Genomic DNA, 15,132 nt, shown 5'->3' on the forward strand with positions numbered 1-15,132 from the left:
CTATGAAAAGTTTGGTGCCCGCCCCAAAAAATAAAAATGCTACAGTGTCAGAATAGCCACTCCACCGCTGTAAAAAAAAAAAAACTTCAAAACTTGAATACCAAGTTCATCTTCATATCATTCTTTTATTAAGTACACTGTATTTACAAAAAGAGGGCAAAACAACACATAGTAGTAGCTCTGCGAAAGCTACATCCTTCAACCCTGAATGGATGGCAAGATGATGAAAGCACTTGAATTAACACAAACCTCTCTCTGCGTTGCTTCTATTATACAGCAGTTTGCCCTGCGCTTTCGAGACCCGTCTCCATAGTTGCACACAGGGAAGCAACATTGTTTCACACGCACAAAGTGCTCAGGCCTTTTGTTAATGCACCTTTTGAAGTGGGAGCTTGTAAACCATCCACAGCCACAAACACCAATCTTCACAATCAAAATACAAATGTTTGATGGAAAAGATTCAGGAAGTTAACCTCACACTACAATCATCAAATCAATCACTTCAGATCAATACTGGGATGACTGTGGGAAGCATTACAGTGAGGAAACTATTATCTTTGAAGAAAAAAAAAAAAAAAAAGATCAACATACAGTCCGGTGTTTTTATCACATTACATTAAGACATGAACAAACTATTGTTTGTGTGCAGGGGTCAAATTGACCCATTTTTACCGTCGTCATTGCCAGTCAAAATGAGCCGTAACCATCTGAATTTAAAAATTGCAGTATTTTTAGCCTGTGGTTCAAATTGTCCTGTAAAAATCAGGATTTCATTCTTTATTAAAAAATTCCATGCCTTTTATTTTTGTTAGTCTGCCAATCTTGTTGTAGTGTCTCAAATTATCCATCCATCCATTTTCTTAACCGCTTAATCCTCACAAGGGGGTGCTGGAGCCTATCCCAGCCAGCTTCGGGCAGCAGGCAGGGTACACCCTGAACTGGTTGCCAGCCAATCGCAGGACACAGAGATTAACTGTTTCAAATTAATTCTTTTTTTTTTTTTTTTTTTTAAGTTATTTTAACTCTGTTATAGTCTAGGTCATATCGACCCCAAAACACAAAATTGGTCATTTTTATTATCCCCCCCCCCCCCTCTTTTTTTTTTTGTCAGTTTTAACCTTTATTTATAGGGTGGATAAAAATCTTTATTTTGAGGGTTTTTTTTTTTTTAATCCCCATCAATTTGTTATACTGCAGTTTAAAATGACCAGTAAATATCTACATTTATTTGAGTTACATTTTTTATTTTTTCCCCCCCTCCTTTAGCGATATTAATCCTCCTGTTATAGTCTGGAAGATTTTTTTTTTTTAATGCACATTTTGATCCTATTATTTTCAGGTAAAATTAACCTGGAAAAAAAAAAGGCTTAAAACCACACATTTACACAAATTTGGTATGAAACGCTGGTTTTAAGGGACAGTGTGTAGAATTTAGTGCCACCTGGTGGTAAACTCATAGAATGCAACAACGTGCATGCATTTCGAACTACACACACTACGGTGCCTCAGATAGACCCCAGCAAGCCTACCACACCAAGTACAACATTTGCAAAGTTCTTTTCCTTCAGGTATCCATATCAGGAAGATGGCGGCGAAACATGTTAGCCTCCTGAAAGGCGTGGCATGACCTATTTTGCAAAATTAATTAGTAATTACTAGACCTACGAATTTTTAGATTAAAAAAAATGTACGCTGATGTGATGAAACATTTTTGTGCATATTATTGAAATGAATTGTGGGTTTTTAAAAAGAAATAAAATTGAAAAACCTAAAAATTCGACATACTGTCCCTCTAAGCATCATCAACATGTACAACGAAACTTGAGTGAATGATTCTTATTGAAGTGTGATCTGTGACAATGCACTAAATATTGACTAAAATGGTTAGTAATGATGTTTCTGTTGTTTCTGTGGGAGTTTCTGATAATTGCTAGAAATTGACCCAGGACATAACAGGAGGGTTAAACACAAGCCAGAGAGGGTGCAATACCATCATTCTGCAGCAGGGAATACGGTTAAAATCAGACAGCTGGTGGGAAAAAACAACAACAAAACACACAGATGTTTAAATGTTTGAGCGTGTGTTGGAATTTTTCAACCTCGTCCACATCTGTCTACGTGTTTGGGACGCGAGGGCGAGCGTTTTGCGACGTGAGCGTCACAATGCCGCCGTCCAACTCCTGGTGGGTGTGGCCCTGTCCACAGCCGGGGTCGATTCGCCGCCTCCTCACATGATGGAGCATTGGTCGGCCGCCCCGGCCCCCCCGAGGCCCCCTGGGAGGTGGAGGGAGTCCATGTCGAAGTTGAAGCCAGGAGGCTGGTGAAAGGAAAACACAGTTGATCCCATCTAGGAGGTGTCTATAATAGCCGGTCAGGTTTTGCCTTCAGGGCTTGTCTGAATGCACAGTATTGTTTTTACTAATAAAAGATTTCAAAAGGAGTATGAATGTTCTTTTTCTAAAAACAAACATAGTTTACTTTCATGAAAAAAAAGTGACTGAAAAAAGCACTTTCCCCAAAAAGAATTATGGTGTACATTTTTTTTCTAAGATGACTTTCTTGTAAAAATTTAGAACGTTACTAAAAATAAAAAAAATAAGTGACTTTTCTGTAACAAAAAACAAGTGTTTTTTTTCTTCTCAAAGAGCCTTTTTCCCTCCAAAAGAACATAATTTTTTTTTCCCATACAAGAAAAGTGACTTAGAAAAATGACTCCTCCCCCCCAAAAAAATCCGACAAATACAATTTTAAATTCACTTGTTTTCTAAAGAGTGAGATGTTTTTTTTTAAGTTACCCCCCCCCCAAAAAAAAACATTTTATCCATTCTTTTTACCCTTTACAGTACTTTAAAATGTTTTCCTAAGGAAACGTTCCTTAAAAATGTGAATTTTTTAAATGTTTTTTTCTCTAAAAGAATTACTTATCTAAAACAGACAAGTTTAAAAATAATTCAGATTAAATAACAGCATTTACTCTATGAAACTACTCCCTCTCACAGGAAGAAAGAGGAAAAACTCTCAGCTGTGACTATAAATAGCATTATTTGTCTGTAAAATTGTTCTAAATACACCTCACAGAGGAGCCAATACTTCTTGCGTACTGACAATGAGAGTGCCACTGCCACCTAGTTTAGTGGATGTGCAATTTCACTTTAATCTTGAATGGCAAAAAATAAACAAACATGCTCCCTAAGGGTTACGCGCGACACCCTTGGCATCACACCTTAACATGACAAAAATGTTCATTGATCATCAACTTACAGCGTCTCCTGCGAGCTCTTTGGGAGGTTGTCCAAGGTCCTGCAGCTGTGAGGCAAAACAAGGCGATACGAGGAAGAGGATATTGATGGAGAACTGAGAGGAGCGCTTCGACGCGAGTCCTCTTACCTTCTGCATGAGGTCCATGATGCCTTCAAAGACCTTGTCACCGTCTTCCTCCCTCTCAAAACGCTGGCAGATTTCTCCCATGATCTTGGCCTGCTGCTCGTAGCGTTGGGCGTCTTCGGAGCTCAGGCTGGCCCTGTTGGCCTCCAACCACTCTGGATACTGAGGACGAGCGTGTTTGAATAAACATACGCCGAAATGCGTTGAGCGCGCTGACAAACCTTAGTGGTGATCTCCTTGAGGGACGGGTAGAGCACCTCCTTGGAGAGGAGATTCTGCATGATTGATTGCATGATGGGAAGGATGTTGGCATCGTCGCCGCCCCCGCCGCCTTCGCCACCCTCGTCCAATCCCAAGCCTTCCAGGGTCTTGACCAGATCGTCTCCGGCCAGACCAGAAGACTGTGGGAAAACAAAACGTGTATAAGTTGAGTACGGTGGAAATACTGTTCCCTTGTTTATCGCGGGTCCATCTTTCGCAGCCTCGCTGTTTTGCGGATTTTTATAGCGTGCTTTTTTTTTTTTTTTACGTATTTTTTGGTTTATTTTTTTGTTTGGTCTTTGCACGGCCGTATCTCTCGAATCCTACGTCCGACCGGGGACGTACGGGCATCCGCGGATTCATCTCAACGAGACCTTTCCAACGGTGTCTGTCCCGTCGCTCCACAGCATTACATTCCGGGGATAGAAAAAATATACTGTGCTGTATAACAAGTACATAAAAACAAAACAAAATGTACTTTTAATGGAAAAAAATGACTGTAAATGGGAAAAAAACAAATGAAGAATGAAAAGGCATTCATAATAAACTAAAAATCACACTAAAATGAAAAAACAATAAATAAATGAAAAAAACGTACTGTATACCGTAATAATTAAAAAAAATACTTTGAATGAAAAAATGAATATAAATGAAAAAAAGAACATAATGAATGAAAAAGCATTTATAATAAAGTAAAAATCATACCAAAATATATATATTATATACATATATAATAAACAAAACAAAAAAATATAATTAATGGGAGTATAAAAAAATAATAATGCTAATTTCCATTATCGCTGGTAATTTTTGCAACATAAGACCCGCAATAAACGAGGGAACACGGTAGTTCATTTGTTGTTACTCTTAACTCATTCACTGCAATGGATGTTCATATTTGTCAAATGGAATTCTATTACGTCCTATGGGAAACATTCATTGTTAGTTTGCAAATCGTGAGGGTACATTATACAAAACAGGGGACAATGTATAATAACGTTTCAGTCATAAAAAGTCAACCTGCAAGTTATCGGCATTCTTCGCAAGGCCGCGGAGGGTATCTTTGAGGCAGGAGGTGAATTCTTGCTGAGAAGCCGTGTCAGTCCCTGCGTGCAATCAACACATTTTAATAACTACGTAGGTAGCAAAACTACAGTTGGGCAAAAAGAATCAAGGAAAACACCCAAACTCGCCAACTTTGCCGGCCGCCTCGGAGAGTTTCTGAAAGTGCTGGAGCAGGTCAGGCTCCTCCTGGGCCAGCTCCGTCATGGCCTTTTCCCACTCCTGCTGGGCCTGGGATGCCATGTCACCCTCGAAGAGCGTCTCGAAGAGCTTGCGGTCCTCGAGCAGCGGTGGCTGCTGCTGTTGGGAAACGTGTCGGAAAAATGAATGAGTCTATTTCTGGCAGTGGATATTTTGCCAACCGGCAACTCTCCTGCTAGCGTTAATTTGCCATGAATGGCTCTGATTGGTCAATCGCCGGACCAAGCCATGCACCGAGTGTGGTCTCGCATCACCCCTTCTGCGCATTTTCATTGTTTTCATTTTGCCTTACCACCAAAGATAGGTTGCTATTGGCATTACCAGCCTAACTCTAACCATACAACCCTCAGAGCATATAGGCTGCAGTAAAAAAAAAAACAAAAACAAAAAAAACAAAGAAAAAAAAAAAAGAAATAGGGGAAAAACAAGTGTGTGCCTCAAACCTGTGGCCACGTACTTTCAGGTTGTCCACCTTAACTATTTTGCCATGATCTAGTCTAGATTGACTGGTCCAGAATTTGTACTTGAAGTACTCTCGCAACTCACGGCAAAATATACACTTTGTTTATTTTTCTATGTGCTTTCATTAAAAAAAAAAAAAACATAAATAAAATAAAAGCACAAATTTATGACACCAACCTTCTCTGCGCCATGGCTGGACGAGGAGGAAGAGGAAGGTGCTTTGGATTCAGGAGGCGCAGACTGCTTGTCAAAGTCATCCAATGCACCTAAAAAAAAAATACACATACAAGTTTTAAAAGACTGTAATGTAAATACATAATACAAGCCAAGTGTTATACAGACGAGTGCTATAGCACGCTGAACGCTACCTTCCCGGTAAACTCCTTATAAAGAACAAGACCACACTTTTAATGGTAATTTTAAAGCAATGTGTGTGCTAGACGGGAAGGCTTCAATTTAGTTTGACAACTTCACCGGGAGCCACAACAGCGTTCGACAAACTAACAACCGCCATTTTCCACGTTTAATAACACGACCAAGTCCCTAAAATGTCGGGTTTTATTTATTTTCATACTGAACAATGTTAATTATAACCGTACTGTCCAGCAATTCGTCCAGTTCAGCGTCGTGACCGCTTTGCGACTCCCCAGGTCCAGACGCCATGACAGACTCTCCCAATGACGGTCGGCGTGTCTCACAAAATTGACGTAAACAAGATATGTGTCGCGTGAGATGACGTCACACACATGGCACTTTCAATAAACAGGTCGAGTGCACTCTTGTGGTAAGTAGAAGGAATTACGTTGTTTTAAAAACTGGGCGGATACTGAAACGAAAATAAACTCGAGTTGCGAGCAGCTCTCGCAGCCCGAGCCACTTTCAGGTACTGGCACGTTGGAATTTTATTTTATTATTATTTTTTGAAAATGGCACAATAAACTTTTATATTGATTTTTTTTGTGCCAGGTTTCAAATTAAAATTAATCAAATTAAATTCAGTTGCCCAATCAGCATAATCTTTCTTGACAAGCAGCGCATAGCAAAAGCATTCTTCAAAATAAAAAGTTCTGCTTTTACTTTTTATTGGGAACATCTTTAGATAAAACACCCACAGATTCAAGTCCATCGGATACAATTTGTGGTTGGAGTTCTTTAAAATCCGACTTCTATACTGGGCCAAGAAATTAAATAAAAAATTGGGACTTCCTGTTGGGTTTAACATATGTCAACTTTTTGTAGCTCTAAAGGTACAACTGGGGCTGCTTTATTGAAAATTTATGAACGTTACTGAGCCATTTTTGAAAAATCTCACAATAAACTATATTGATTATTTTTGCCAGGCCCAATATGTGCACAAAGTTTCACAAGTTTGTGTCCAAGATAGGATTAATAAATACAATCCTAAAAAAAATACAGGAAAACGCAATAGAATACAAGACACAGTACTATGAAAACTAAAATAAAACAATGTAATAAAAAAAGAATACACGAAAATGCAATAAAAACTCAAATCAAAGAATCAATCCACATTTGGAAGCAATTGTTATACAATCTCATCAACAAAACAATAAAATAAATAATAATAATAATAATAATAATAATAATAATAATAATAATAATAATAATAATAAAAATAATAAATAAATCCAAGCGTTATCTAAACAGTTTTAGATTAGGCCTCTTAATGATTAGATAGGTGACTTGAGCTCGTCCATTGTGTCGCTGTGACCTGTCCTGGTTCAGCATCTTCTTATCACTATCTGCACTATGGCACATATATCCACCGGTAGTTGAAACCCGTTAAGACCATCAGGTCCCTCATTGTCACATGGTCTAGGCCACCAAGACAGTATAAATCGAAACCATTTTGGACAGATTAGACCTTCATCTTTCTGGCATAAATAGTTCAACTGAGAATATGTGGTCTTCTGGTAATTATTAGTGTAGCGAGTATGATAAAAGAACCGGTGAATGTTCCCATCAGAACAAAAGACAGTTTAGGCGGATTATGTTACAATTAAATTTTCTGGTAATTTAATTGAAAACAATTTCTGAGATGACAAACTCAAGCAAAGTTTAAATATTAAAAAAAAAATGCTTTACAACAAATTTATCCAAAGGCCATTTAAATGTAAATCATGCCATCTGTACTGGTAAAAAAAAAAAAATTGCTTGGTATTTGATTTTTTTTCAGGGATTCTCGCAAGAATCTAGTTGTTGTTGATAAGAAGAATAGAACCATGAGACAAACCTAACAAACAGCATAACTCAATTGAAGACAATTGAATCTAATTTGGAAGAATGTGCATGATAGACTATTATCTTCCCTCTCTGAGTCTTCCTCCTTGTTTTAAATAACAACGTCTTCTGTCACTAAATAAAAACCATTGTTAGAGCCGGTGACGTTGAGCGGTTACCAGGCGACACTTCTAAACAACCAGTGGGCCGTTCCGTTCACATGAGTCAGGGCGTCGCAATGAATGACATGCCAAGTGAGTTATCACTGCTGTGCCGGGGGATTATGTTACAACACTTTTCCAGTACAGGAAATTCACTTTTTGCAACTTTTTTTTGGGTCAACTTCTGCTTTACTGTATGTCCTATGCAATATTACTTGGAATCTTACATGAGAGCCGCCGCTGCTCATGACATAGAGGAAAATCCATCAAATTTGATGTCATTCAAATGGTTGTGTATAGAGGGAAATTGTGATGATAACCGCAGACCAAGGAATGCTACTAAGTTGCTTTTATAGGAAAGGGAGCACCGAATGAGGCGGCTGCATCTGAGTGAACTGTCTAATAGGTGACCGGCTCTCGCTGTACTTGCAAATTCCACGATCTGGCCATAGGCACATAATGAAATTATAGATTTAGTTAAGTTTACAAGGGGTCCACCATACTGATGGTTCAGCACCCACGGATTCACCTATTCACAGATATTTTTTTTTTTTCAATATAGTGTCAAAATTTGTGTGATCATTTTGAGTTAATTTAAAGTTCCTTCATAATTTTTCAATGCACAATTAATGACCACCCCTGACTTGGAAAGCCTTTACTGGGGGAATTCCAGTCACAATGCAGCAGACACATCCACGTCAAAATTTAGCAGTAATTAATTTCAGTAAAATGCAAGATTTGTGGAGACTGGAGTCAAGTTGTATTTTACAATTTAAAAATGTGCAAAAGTTATTTAACTCATTCACTCCCAGCCATTTTCACAGAAGCAATCCCGTTCGCTCCCGGCTGTTTTACTGGATTTTGACTGATTTTGCAAGGCCCACAGAATATTGAGTTCTATTGCTATAAAAGCGTCGAACCTATCAAAAGAAAGATTAAAGTCCCTTCTTTCTATCTGTTTCCGTTTTGCAGCAATTAGAATTAGAAGACAGCTAAGTTTCATCAGTTTTCACAAATCTATGTAAAATTGTAAGTAATTTAGCTTTTTTTCTACATGGCCCTGGTTGATCTCCTTTGCTCTGCTGCCGCCTGCTGGCCGTTTGTGTAATAACTACCATTTCTGCAACCGTTCTTTGCAGTTGAGAGGCTGTATCAAAGCCTAATGTATGCTCTAGCTAGCATAAAAAACAAACAAAAACTAAAACGTATAAATACGTCTTTGGGACACTTAAAACATAAAAAAAACGTATTTATACGTTATTGTGAGAAAATTAGTTCATGTTAAATATTAGATAATGCACTGAAGTGTCACCAATGTCTTACAAATGCAATTATGCCATCTGGTGGCAGAAAAATGACCTAAACACAAATCAATATTACACTAATTTTTTTTACAGTACAGTGCATCTTTTTAATTTTAACTCAATTTTATGAATTATTGTGAAATTACTGTATCTATGACTAAAACATACAGTAATATTTCTATTGTATTATTGTTTTTTTCCACTTTAATGTCAACAAAAATAATTTATCGTACATTTAGAATTTGCGATTACAGTCTTCACTCGCTATAACGCGGTTCACTTTTCGCGGTCTCGATGTATCGCGTATTTTTTTCTAAGCGCAATTTTGCATGTTTTTTTACAGTAATATACCCATCCATCCATTTACTTGACCGCTTATTCCTCACAAGGGTCGCGGGGGCTGCTGGCGCCTATCTCAGCTGGCTCTGGGCAGTAGGCGGGGGACACCCTGGACTGGTTGCCAACCAATTGCAGGGCACACAGAGACGAACAACCATCCACACTCACAAGCACACCTAGGGACAATTCGGAGCGCCCAATTAACCTGCCATGCATGTCTTTGGAATGTGGGAGGAGACCGGAGTACCCGTAGAAGACCCACGCGGGTACGGGGAGAACATGCAAACTCCACCCAGGAAGGTCCGAGCCTGGACTCGAACCGGAGACCTCAGAACTGGGAAGCGGACGTGCTAACCACTCGACTACCGTGCCGCCCAGTAATATACCCATTTTATAAAATTTATGAAGGTTTGAACATTGTCAATGTTTGAACAAGAGAGAAATGTGAGAACATGTAAATGCCTCAATGAGAAAAGTGTATAAATTGTGCGGTCGGGGATTTTAGAGCCTTAAAACATTTATAAGAGTTGTAAAACATAAAGCGAACTACTTCGCGGATTTCATTTATTGCGGGTATTTTTCGGAACCTAACCCCAGCGGAAAACGAGGGAACACTGTAATCGTGAGTTAACTACTGAAGTCAAGCGATTGATTATGATTAAAAAAAATTCATCGCCTCACACCCCTATTAAATATTTTTTTCTTTTTTTGTGTTGGGCCGGGCAACCCCCACTTTTTGGAAAAAGCTTATTTGCGGTATATTGTGGACAAAAAAAGTATTTTCAATAATGGGTGTCAATGAAATGACATTTTTTTTCATTGGGTGTTAGATCTGCAACCAGAGTCGCCCCTCGCGTAGGGCCCCATCCTCTGTGGGGGCCCCATTTTGCGCAAGGGAGCGCATTGTGACATCCGCCCAATGTGAGGGAATGCTTCGATGTGACATGACGTCCAAAATTACATCTGCAGCGCCCCCTCGAAATACATCTAAACAGCCGTTGGTGAGGACTGAACCTCAGAACTGTAGACATGCTAACCGCTAGGTCACCATGATGCCCAGGTCTCCTTTATTTTAGGTTTATTAGTGGTTCATTTCCCTTTTATCTTCCCGTCTCTTCGACTTCAAAGGTGATCGTTTAGTGCTATTATGGTTTAACTTGTCTTTAGCAGATAATCCCTGACTTTCATCTCCCCAGCCACTTCGTACAGATCTTCTGTCAAGGCGTGAAGAGGTAGGACCCAGACGCAGGATAAGGTAAGCCACCAAGGCAGCAGGTTTATTTCCGGCCAACCAGCGTCTCCTCTCAAGCTGAGAGGAGAACGGGGAAGCAAAAAGGTGGAGAACAAAAAACGCTCCACTGGGGAGGAAAAAACAGGCAAAAGGTATAGGGGACAACAAAAGGCGCTCCGCTAGGGAGGAAAAAGGCTCAAGGCAAAAAGGGGTAACTCAAGGCGCTCCGCTGGGGAGGACAAGGCACAAAAACAAGACAAGGCACAAAAACAAGGCAAGGCACAAAAACAAGGCAAGACAATAAGGTACCGGGAACAAGGACTCGAGGACTGTGGGACGCTTCCATGCACTGTGTGTGTGACACTTCGGCAACGGAGGGGAGAATGCAGGTGGCTTTTATTGTGGCAGGTGGTGGTAATCATGGGCGGGGACCGGTAATTAGCAAGCAGCAGGAAGGATAAGTGACCTGAGGTGAGAGGGGAATCATTATTTCACAACAAAACAGGAAACATGAACACAAAAATAAAAGCATGGGCCGTCACGGCGGTGGCGGCGTGACAGTACCCCCCCCTCAAGGGCCGGCTCCTGACGGCCCTTCAACATCAAAAAGTCACAAAAACAAGGGCGGGCGGAAGGGGGCACGGAGGTGGGAACACGGCCCACCCATCCGTCCCAGACAAAAAGCAGTTCAGGAGGGCGTCCGCGAAGCCCGACGAGAGAGTCCCAGCGGGGCCAGTCAGGAGGGCGTCCTTGACGCCCGACAAGGAGCAGAGGTGGCGGCGGGGTGTTCGCCGCCAGATGAGGAGCAGGAGGCGGCCGTTGGCCGGGCGCCGCCGGAACTGGTGCAGGTGATGGCGGCCGCTGGCCGGGCGCTGCCGGAACTGGTGCAAGAGGAGGCGGCCGCTGGCTGGGCGCCGCCGATCGAGGAACCGGAGGTGGCGGCCGCAATCCATGCGCCGCCTGACGAGGAACAGGAGGTGGCGACCGCAATCCATGCGCCGCCTGACGAGGAACAGGAGGTGGCGACCGCAATCCATGCGCCGCCTGACGAGGAACAGGAGGTGGCGACCGCAATCCATGCGCCGCCTGACGAGGAACAGGAGGTGGCGACCGCAATCCATGCGCCGCCTGACGAGGAACAGGAAGTAGCGGCCCAGGCGAAGCGGCCAGGGACTGCGGCGGCAGCGGCCCAGGCGAAGCGGCCAGGGACTGCGGCGGCAGCGGCCCAGGCGAAGCGGCCAGGGGCTGCGGCGGCAGCGGCCCAGGCGAAGCGGCCAGGGGCTGCGGCGGCAGTGGCACAGGCGAAGCGGCCAGGGGCTGCGGCGGCAGCGGCACAGGCGAAGCGGCCAGGGGCTGCGGCGGCAGCGGCACAGGCGAAGCGGCCAGGGGCTGCGGCGGCAGCGGCACAGGCGAAGCGGCCAGGGGCTGCGGCGGCAGCGGCACAGGCGAAGCGGCCAGGGGCTGCGGCGGCAGCGGCACAGGCGAAGCGGCCAGGGGCTGCGGCGGCAGTAGACAAGGTTCCGGAGCGAGAGGCTGTAGCAAACGAGGTTCAGGGGCGAGAGGCTGCAGCAGACGAGGTTCAGGGGTGAGAGGCTGCAGCATACAAGGTTCAGGAGCGAGAAGCTGCAACAGACGAGGTTCAGGGGCGAGAGGCTCCAGCAGACGAGGTTCAGGGGCGAGAGGCTCCAGCAGACGAGGTTCAGGAGCGAGAGGCTCCAGCAGACGAGGTTCAGGGGCGAGAGGCTGCAGCAGACGAGGTTCGGGGTTCTGAGGCCAGTCCGACCCTTCACCCCAGTCGCCACGGTCCAAAGCCATCAACTCTTTTATCTCTGCAATGACTCGGGCGATGTCTTCAAGCCTCTGCCAGGTCTCCAAGTTGGACACTCCCGCTGGGTCCATGCTGGCCGAAGTGTACTGTCACGACGTGAAGAGGTAGGACCCAGACGCAGGATAAGGTAAGCCACCAAGGCAGCAGGTTTATTTCCGGCCAACCAGCGTCTCCTCTCAAGCTGAGAGGAGAACGGGGAAGCAAAAAGGTGGAGAACAAAAAACGCTCCACTGGGGAGGAAAAAACAGGCAAAAGGTATAGGGGACAACAAAAGGCGCTCCGCTAGGGAGGAAAAAGGCTCAAGGCAAAAAGGGGTAACTCAAGGCGCTCCGCTGGGGAGGACAAGGCACAAAAACAAGACAAGGCACAAAAACAAGGCAAGGCACAAAAACAAGGCAAGACAATAAGGTACCGGGAACAAGGACTCGAGGACTGTGGGACGCTTCCATGCACTGTGTGTGTGACACTTCGGCAACGGAGGGGAGAATGCAGGTGGCTTTTATTGTGGCAGGTGGTGGTAATCATGGGCGGGGACCGGTAATTAGCAAGCAGCAGGAAGGATAAGTGACCTGAGGTGAGAGGGGAATCATTATTTCACAACAAAACAGGAAACATGAACACAAAAATAAAAGCATGGGCCGTCACGGCGGTGGCGGCGTGACAGTACCCCCCCCTCAAGGGCCGGCTCCTGACGGCCCTTCAACATCAAAAAGTCACAAAAACAAGGGCGGGCGGAAGGGGGCACGGAGGTGGGAACACGGCCCACCCATCCGTCCCAGACAAAAAGCAGTTCAGGAGGGCGTCCGCGAAGCCCGACGAGAGAGTCCCAGCGGGGCCAGTCAGGAGGGCGTCCTTGACGCCCGACAAGGAGCAGAGGTGGCGGCGGGGTGTTCGCCGCCAGATGAGGAGCAGGAGGCGGCCGTTGGCCGGGCGCCGCCGGAACTGGTGCAGGTGATGGCGGCCGCTGGCCGGGCGCTGCCGGAACTGGTGCAAGAGGAGGCGGCCGCTGGCTGGGCGCCGCCGATCGAGGAACCGGAGGTGGCGGCCGCAATCCATGCGCCGCCTGACGAGGAACAGGAGGTGGCGACCGCAATCCATGCGCCGCCTGACGAGGAACAGGAGGTGGCGACCGCAATCCATGCGCCGCCTGACGAGGAACAGGAGGTGGCGACCGCAATCCATGCGCCGCCTGACGAGGAACAGGAGGTGGCGACCGCAATCCATGCGCCGCCTGACGAGGAACAGGAAGTAGCGGCCCAGGCGAAGCGGCCAGGGACTGCGGCGGCAGCGGCCCAGGCGAAGCGGCCAGGGACTGCGGCGGCAGCGGCCCAGGCGAAGCGGCCAGGGGCTGCGGCGGCAGCGGCCCAGGCGAAGCGGCCAGGGGCTGCGGCGGCAGTGGCACAGGCGAAGCGGCCAGGGGCTGCGGCGGCAGCGGCACAGGCGAAGCGGCCAGGGGCTGCGGCGGCAGCGGCACAGGCGAAGCGGCCAGGGGCTGCGGCGGCAGCGGCACAGGCGAAGCGGCCAGGGGCCAGTAGACAAGGTTCCGGAGCGAGAGGCTGTAGCAAACGAGGTTCAGGGGCGAGAGGCTGCAGCAGACGAGGTTCAGGGGCGAGAGGCTGCAGCAGACAAGGTTCAGGAGCGAGAAGCTGCAACAGACGAGGTTCAGGGGCGAGAGGCTCCAGCAGACGAGGTTCAGGGGCGAGAGGCTCCAGCAGACGAGGTTCAGGAGCGAGAGGCTCCAGCAGACGAGGTTCAGGGGCGAGAGGCTGCAGCAGACGAGGTTCGGGGTTCTGAGGCCAGTCCGACCCTTCACCCCAGTCGCCACGGTCCAAAGCCATCAACTCTTTTATCTCTGCAATGACTCGGGCGATGTCTTCAAGCCTCTGCCAGGTCTCCAAGTTGGACACTCCCGCTGGGTCCATGCTGGCCGAAGTGTACTGTCACGACGTGAAGAGGTAGGACCCAGACGCAGGATAAGGTAAGCCACCAAGGCAGCAGGTTTATTTCCGGCCAACCAGCGTCTCCTCTCAAGCTGAGAGGAGAACGGGGAAGCAAAAAGGTGGAGAACAAAAAACGCTCCACTGGGGAGGAAAAAACAGGCAAAAGGTATAGGGGACAACAAAAGGCGCTCCGCTAGGGAGGAAAAAGGCTCAAGGCAAAAAGGGGTAACTCAAGGCGCTCCGCTGGGGAGGACAAGGCACAAAAACAAGACAAGGCACAAAAACAAGGCAAGGCACAAAAACAAGGCAAGACAATAAGGTACCGGGAACAAGGACTCGAGGACTGTGGGACGCTTCCATGCACTGTGTGTGTGACACTTCGGCAACGGAGGGGAGAATGCAGGTGGCTTTTATTGTGGCAGGTGGTGGTAATCATGGGCGGGGACCGGTAATTAGCAAGCAGCAGGAAGGATAAGTGACCTGAGGTGAGAGGGGAATCATTATTTCACAACAAAACAGGAAACATGAACACAAAAATAAAAGCATGGGCCGTCACGGCGGTGGCGGCGTGACATCTTCTGGGAGAAACCTGAGGTGTTCCTAGGCCAGCTGGGAGACGTAGTCTCTCCAGCGTTTCCAGGGTTGTCCTTGGAGACTCCTCCCAGTGGGATGTGCCCGGACCACCTCACCAGGGAGGCGTCCAGGAGGTATCTTGATCAGA

At 45.8% G+C, this 15,132-nt stretch overlaps 1 protein-coding gene across 2 annotated transcripts; it reads right to left on the reverse strand.

The window, feature by feature from the left end:
* Positions 1 to 105: 105 nt before the first annotated feature.
* Positions 106 to 6,081, reverse strand: pex19 (peroxisomal biogenesis factor 19). Of its 2 annotated transcripts, none has more exons than XM_077516105.1 (8): positions 5,970 to 6,081; positions 5,548 to 5,636; positions 4,839 to 5,004; positions 4,666 to 4,751; positions 3,606 to 3,785; positions 3,388 to 3,546; positions 3,262 to 3,306; positions 106 to 2,317 (listed from the first exon to the last, which is right to left on the reverse strand). In XM_077516105.1, exons 1-8 carry the CDS (start codon positions 6,031 to 6,033, stop codon positions 2,228 to 2,230), a joined length of 879 nt encoding a protein of 292 aa, XP_077372231.1. In that variant the 5' UTR covers positions 6,034 to 6,081; the 3' UTR covers positions 106 to 2,227. The 2 variants fall into 2 exon arrangements, with proteins under 2 accessions (XP_077372231.1, XP_077372223.1); XM_077516097.1 differs by having other exon boundaries at positions 4,839 to 5,007.
* Between the last annotated feature and the right edge of the window lie 9,051 nt (positions 6,082 to 15,132).

Source organism: Festucalex cinctus, chromosome 1 (genome assembly GCF_051991245.1).
Source record: "Festucalex cinctus isolate MCC-2025b chromosome 1, RoL_Fcin_1.0, whole genome shotgun sequence".
NCBI lineage: Eukaryota > Metazoa > Chordata > Actinopteri > Syngnathiformes > Syngnathidae > Festucalex > Festucalex cinctus.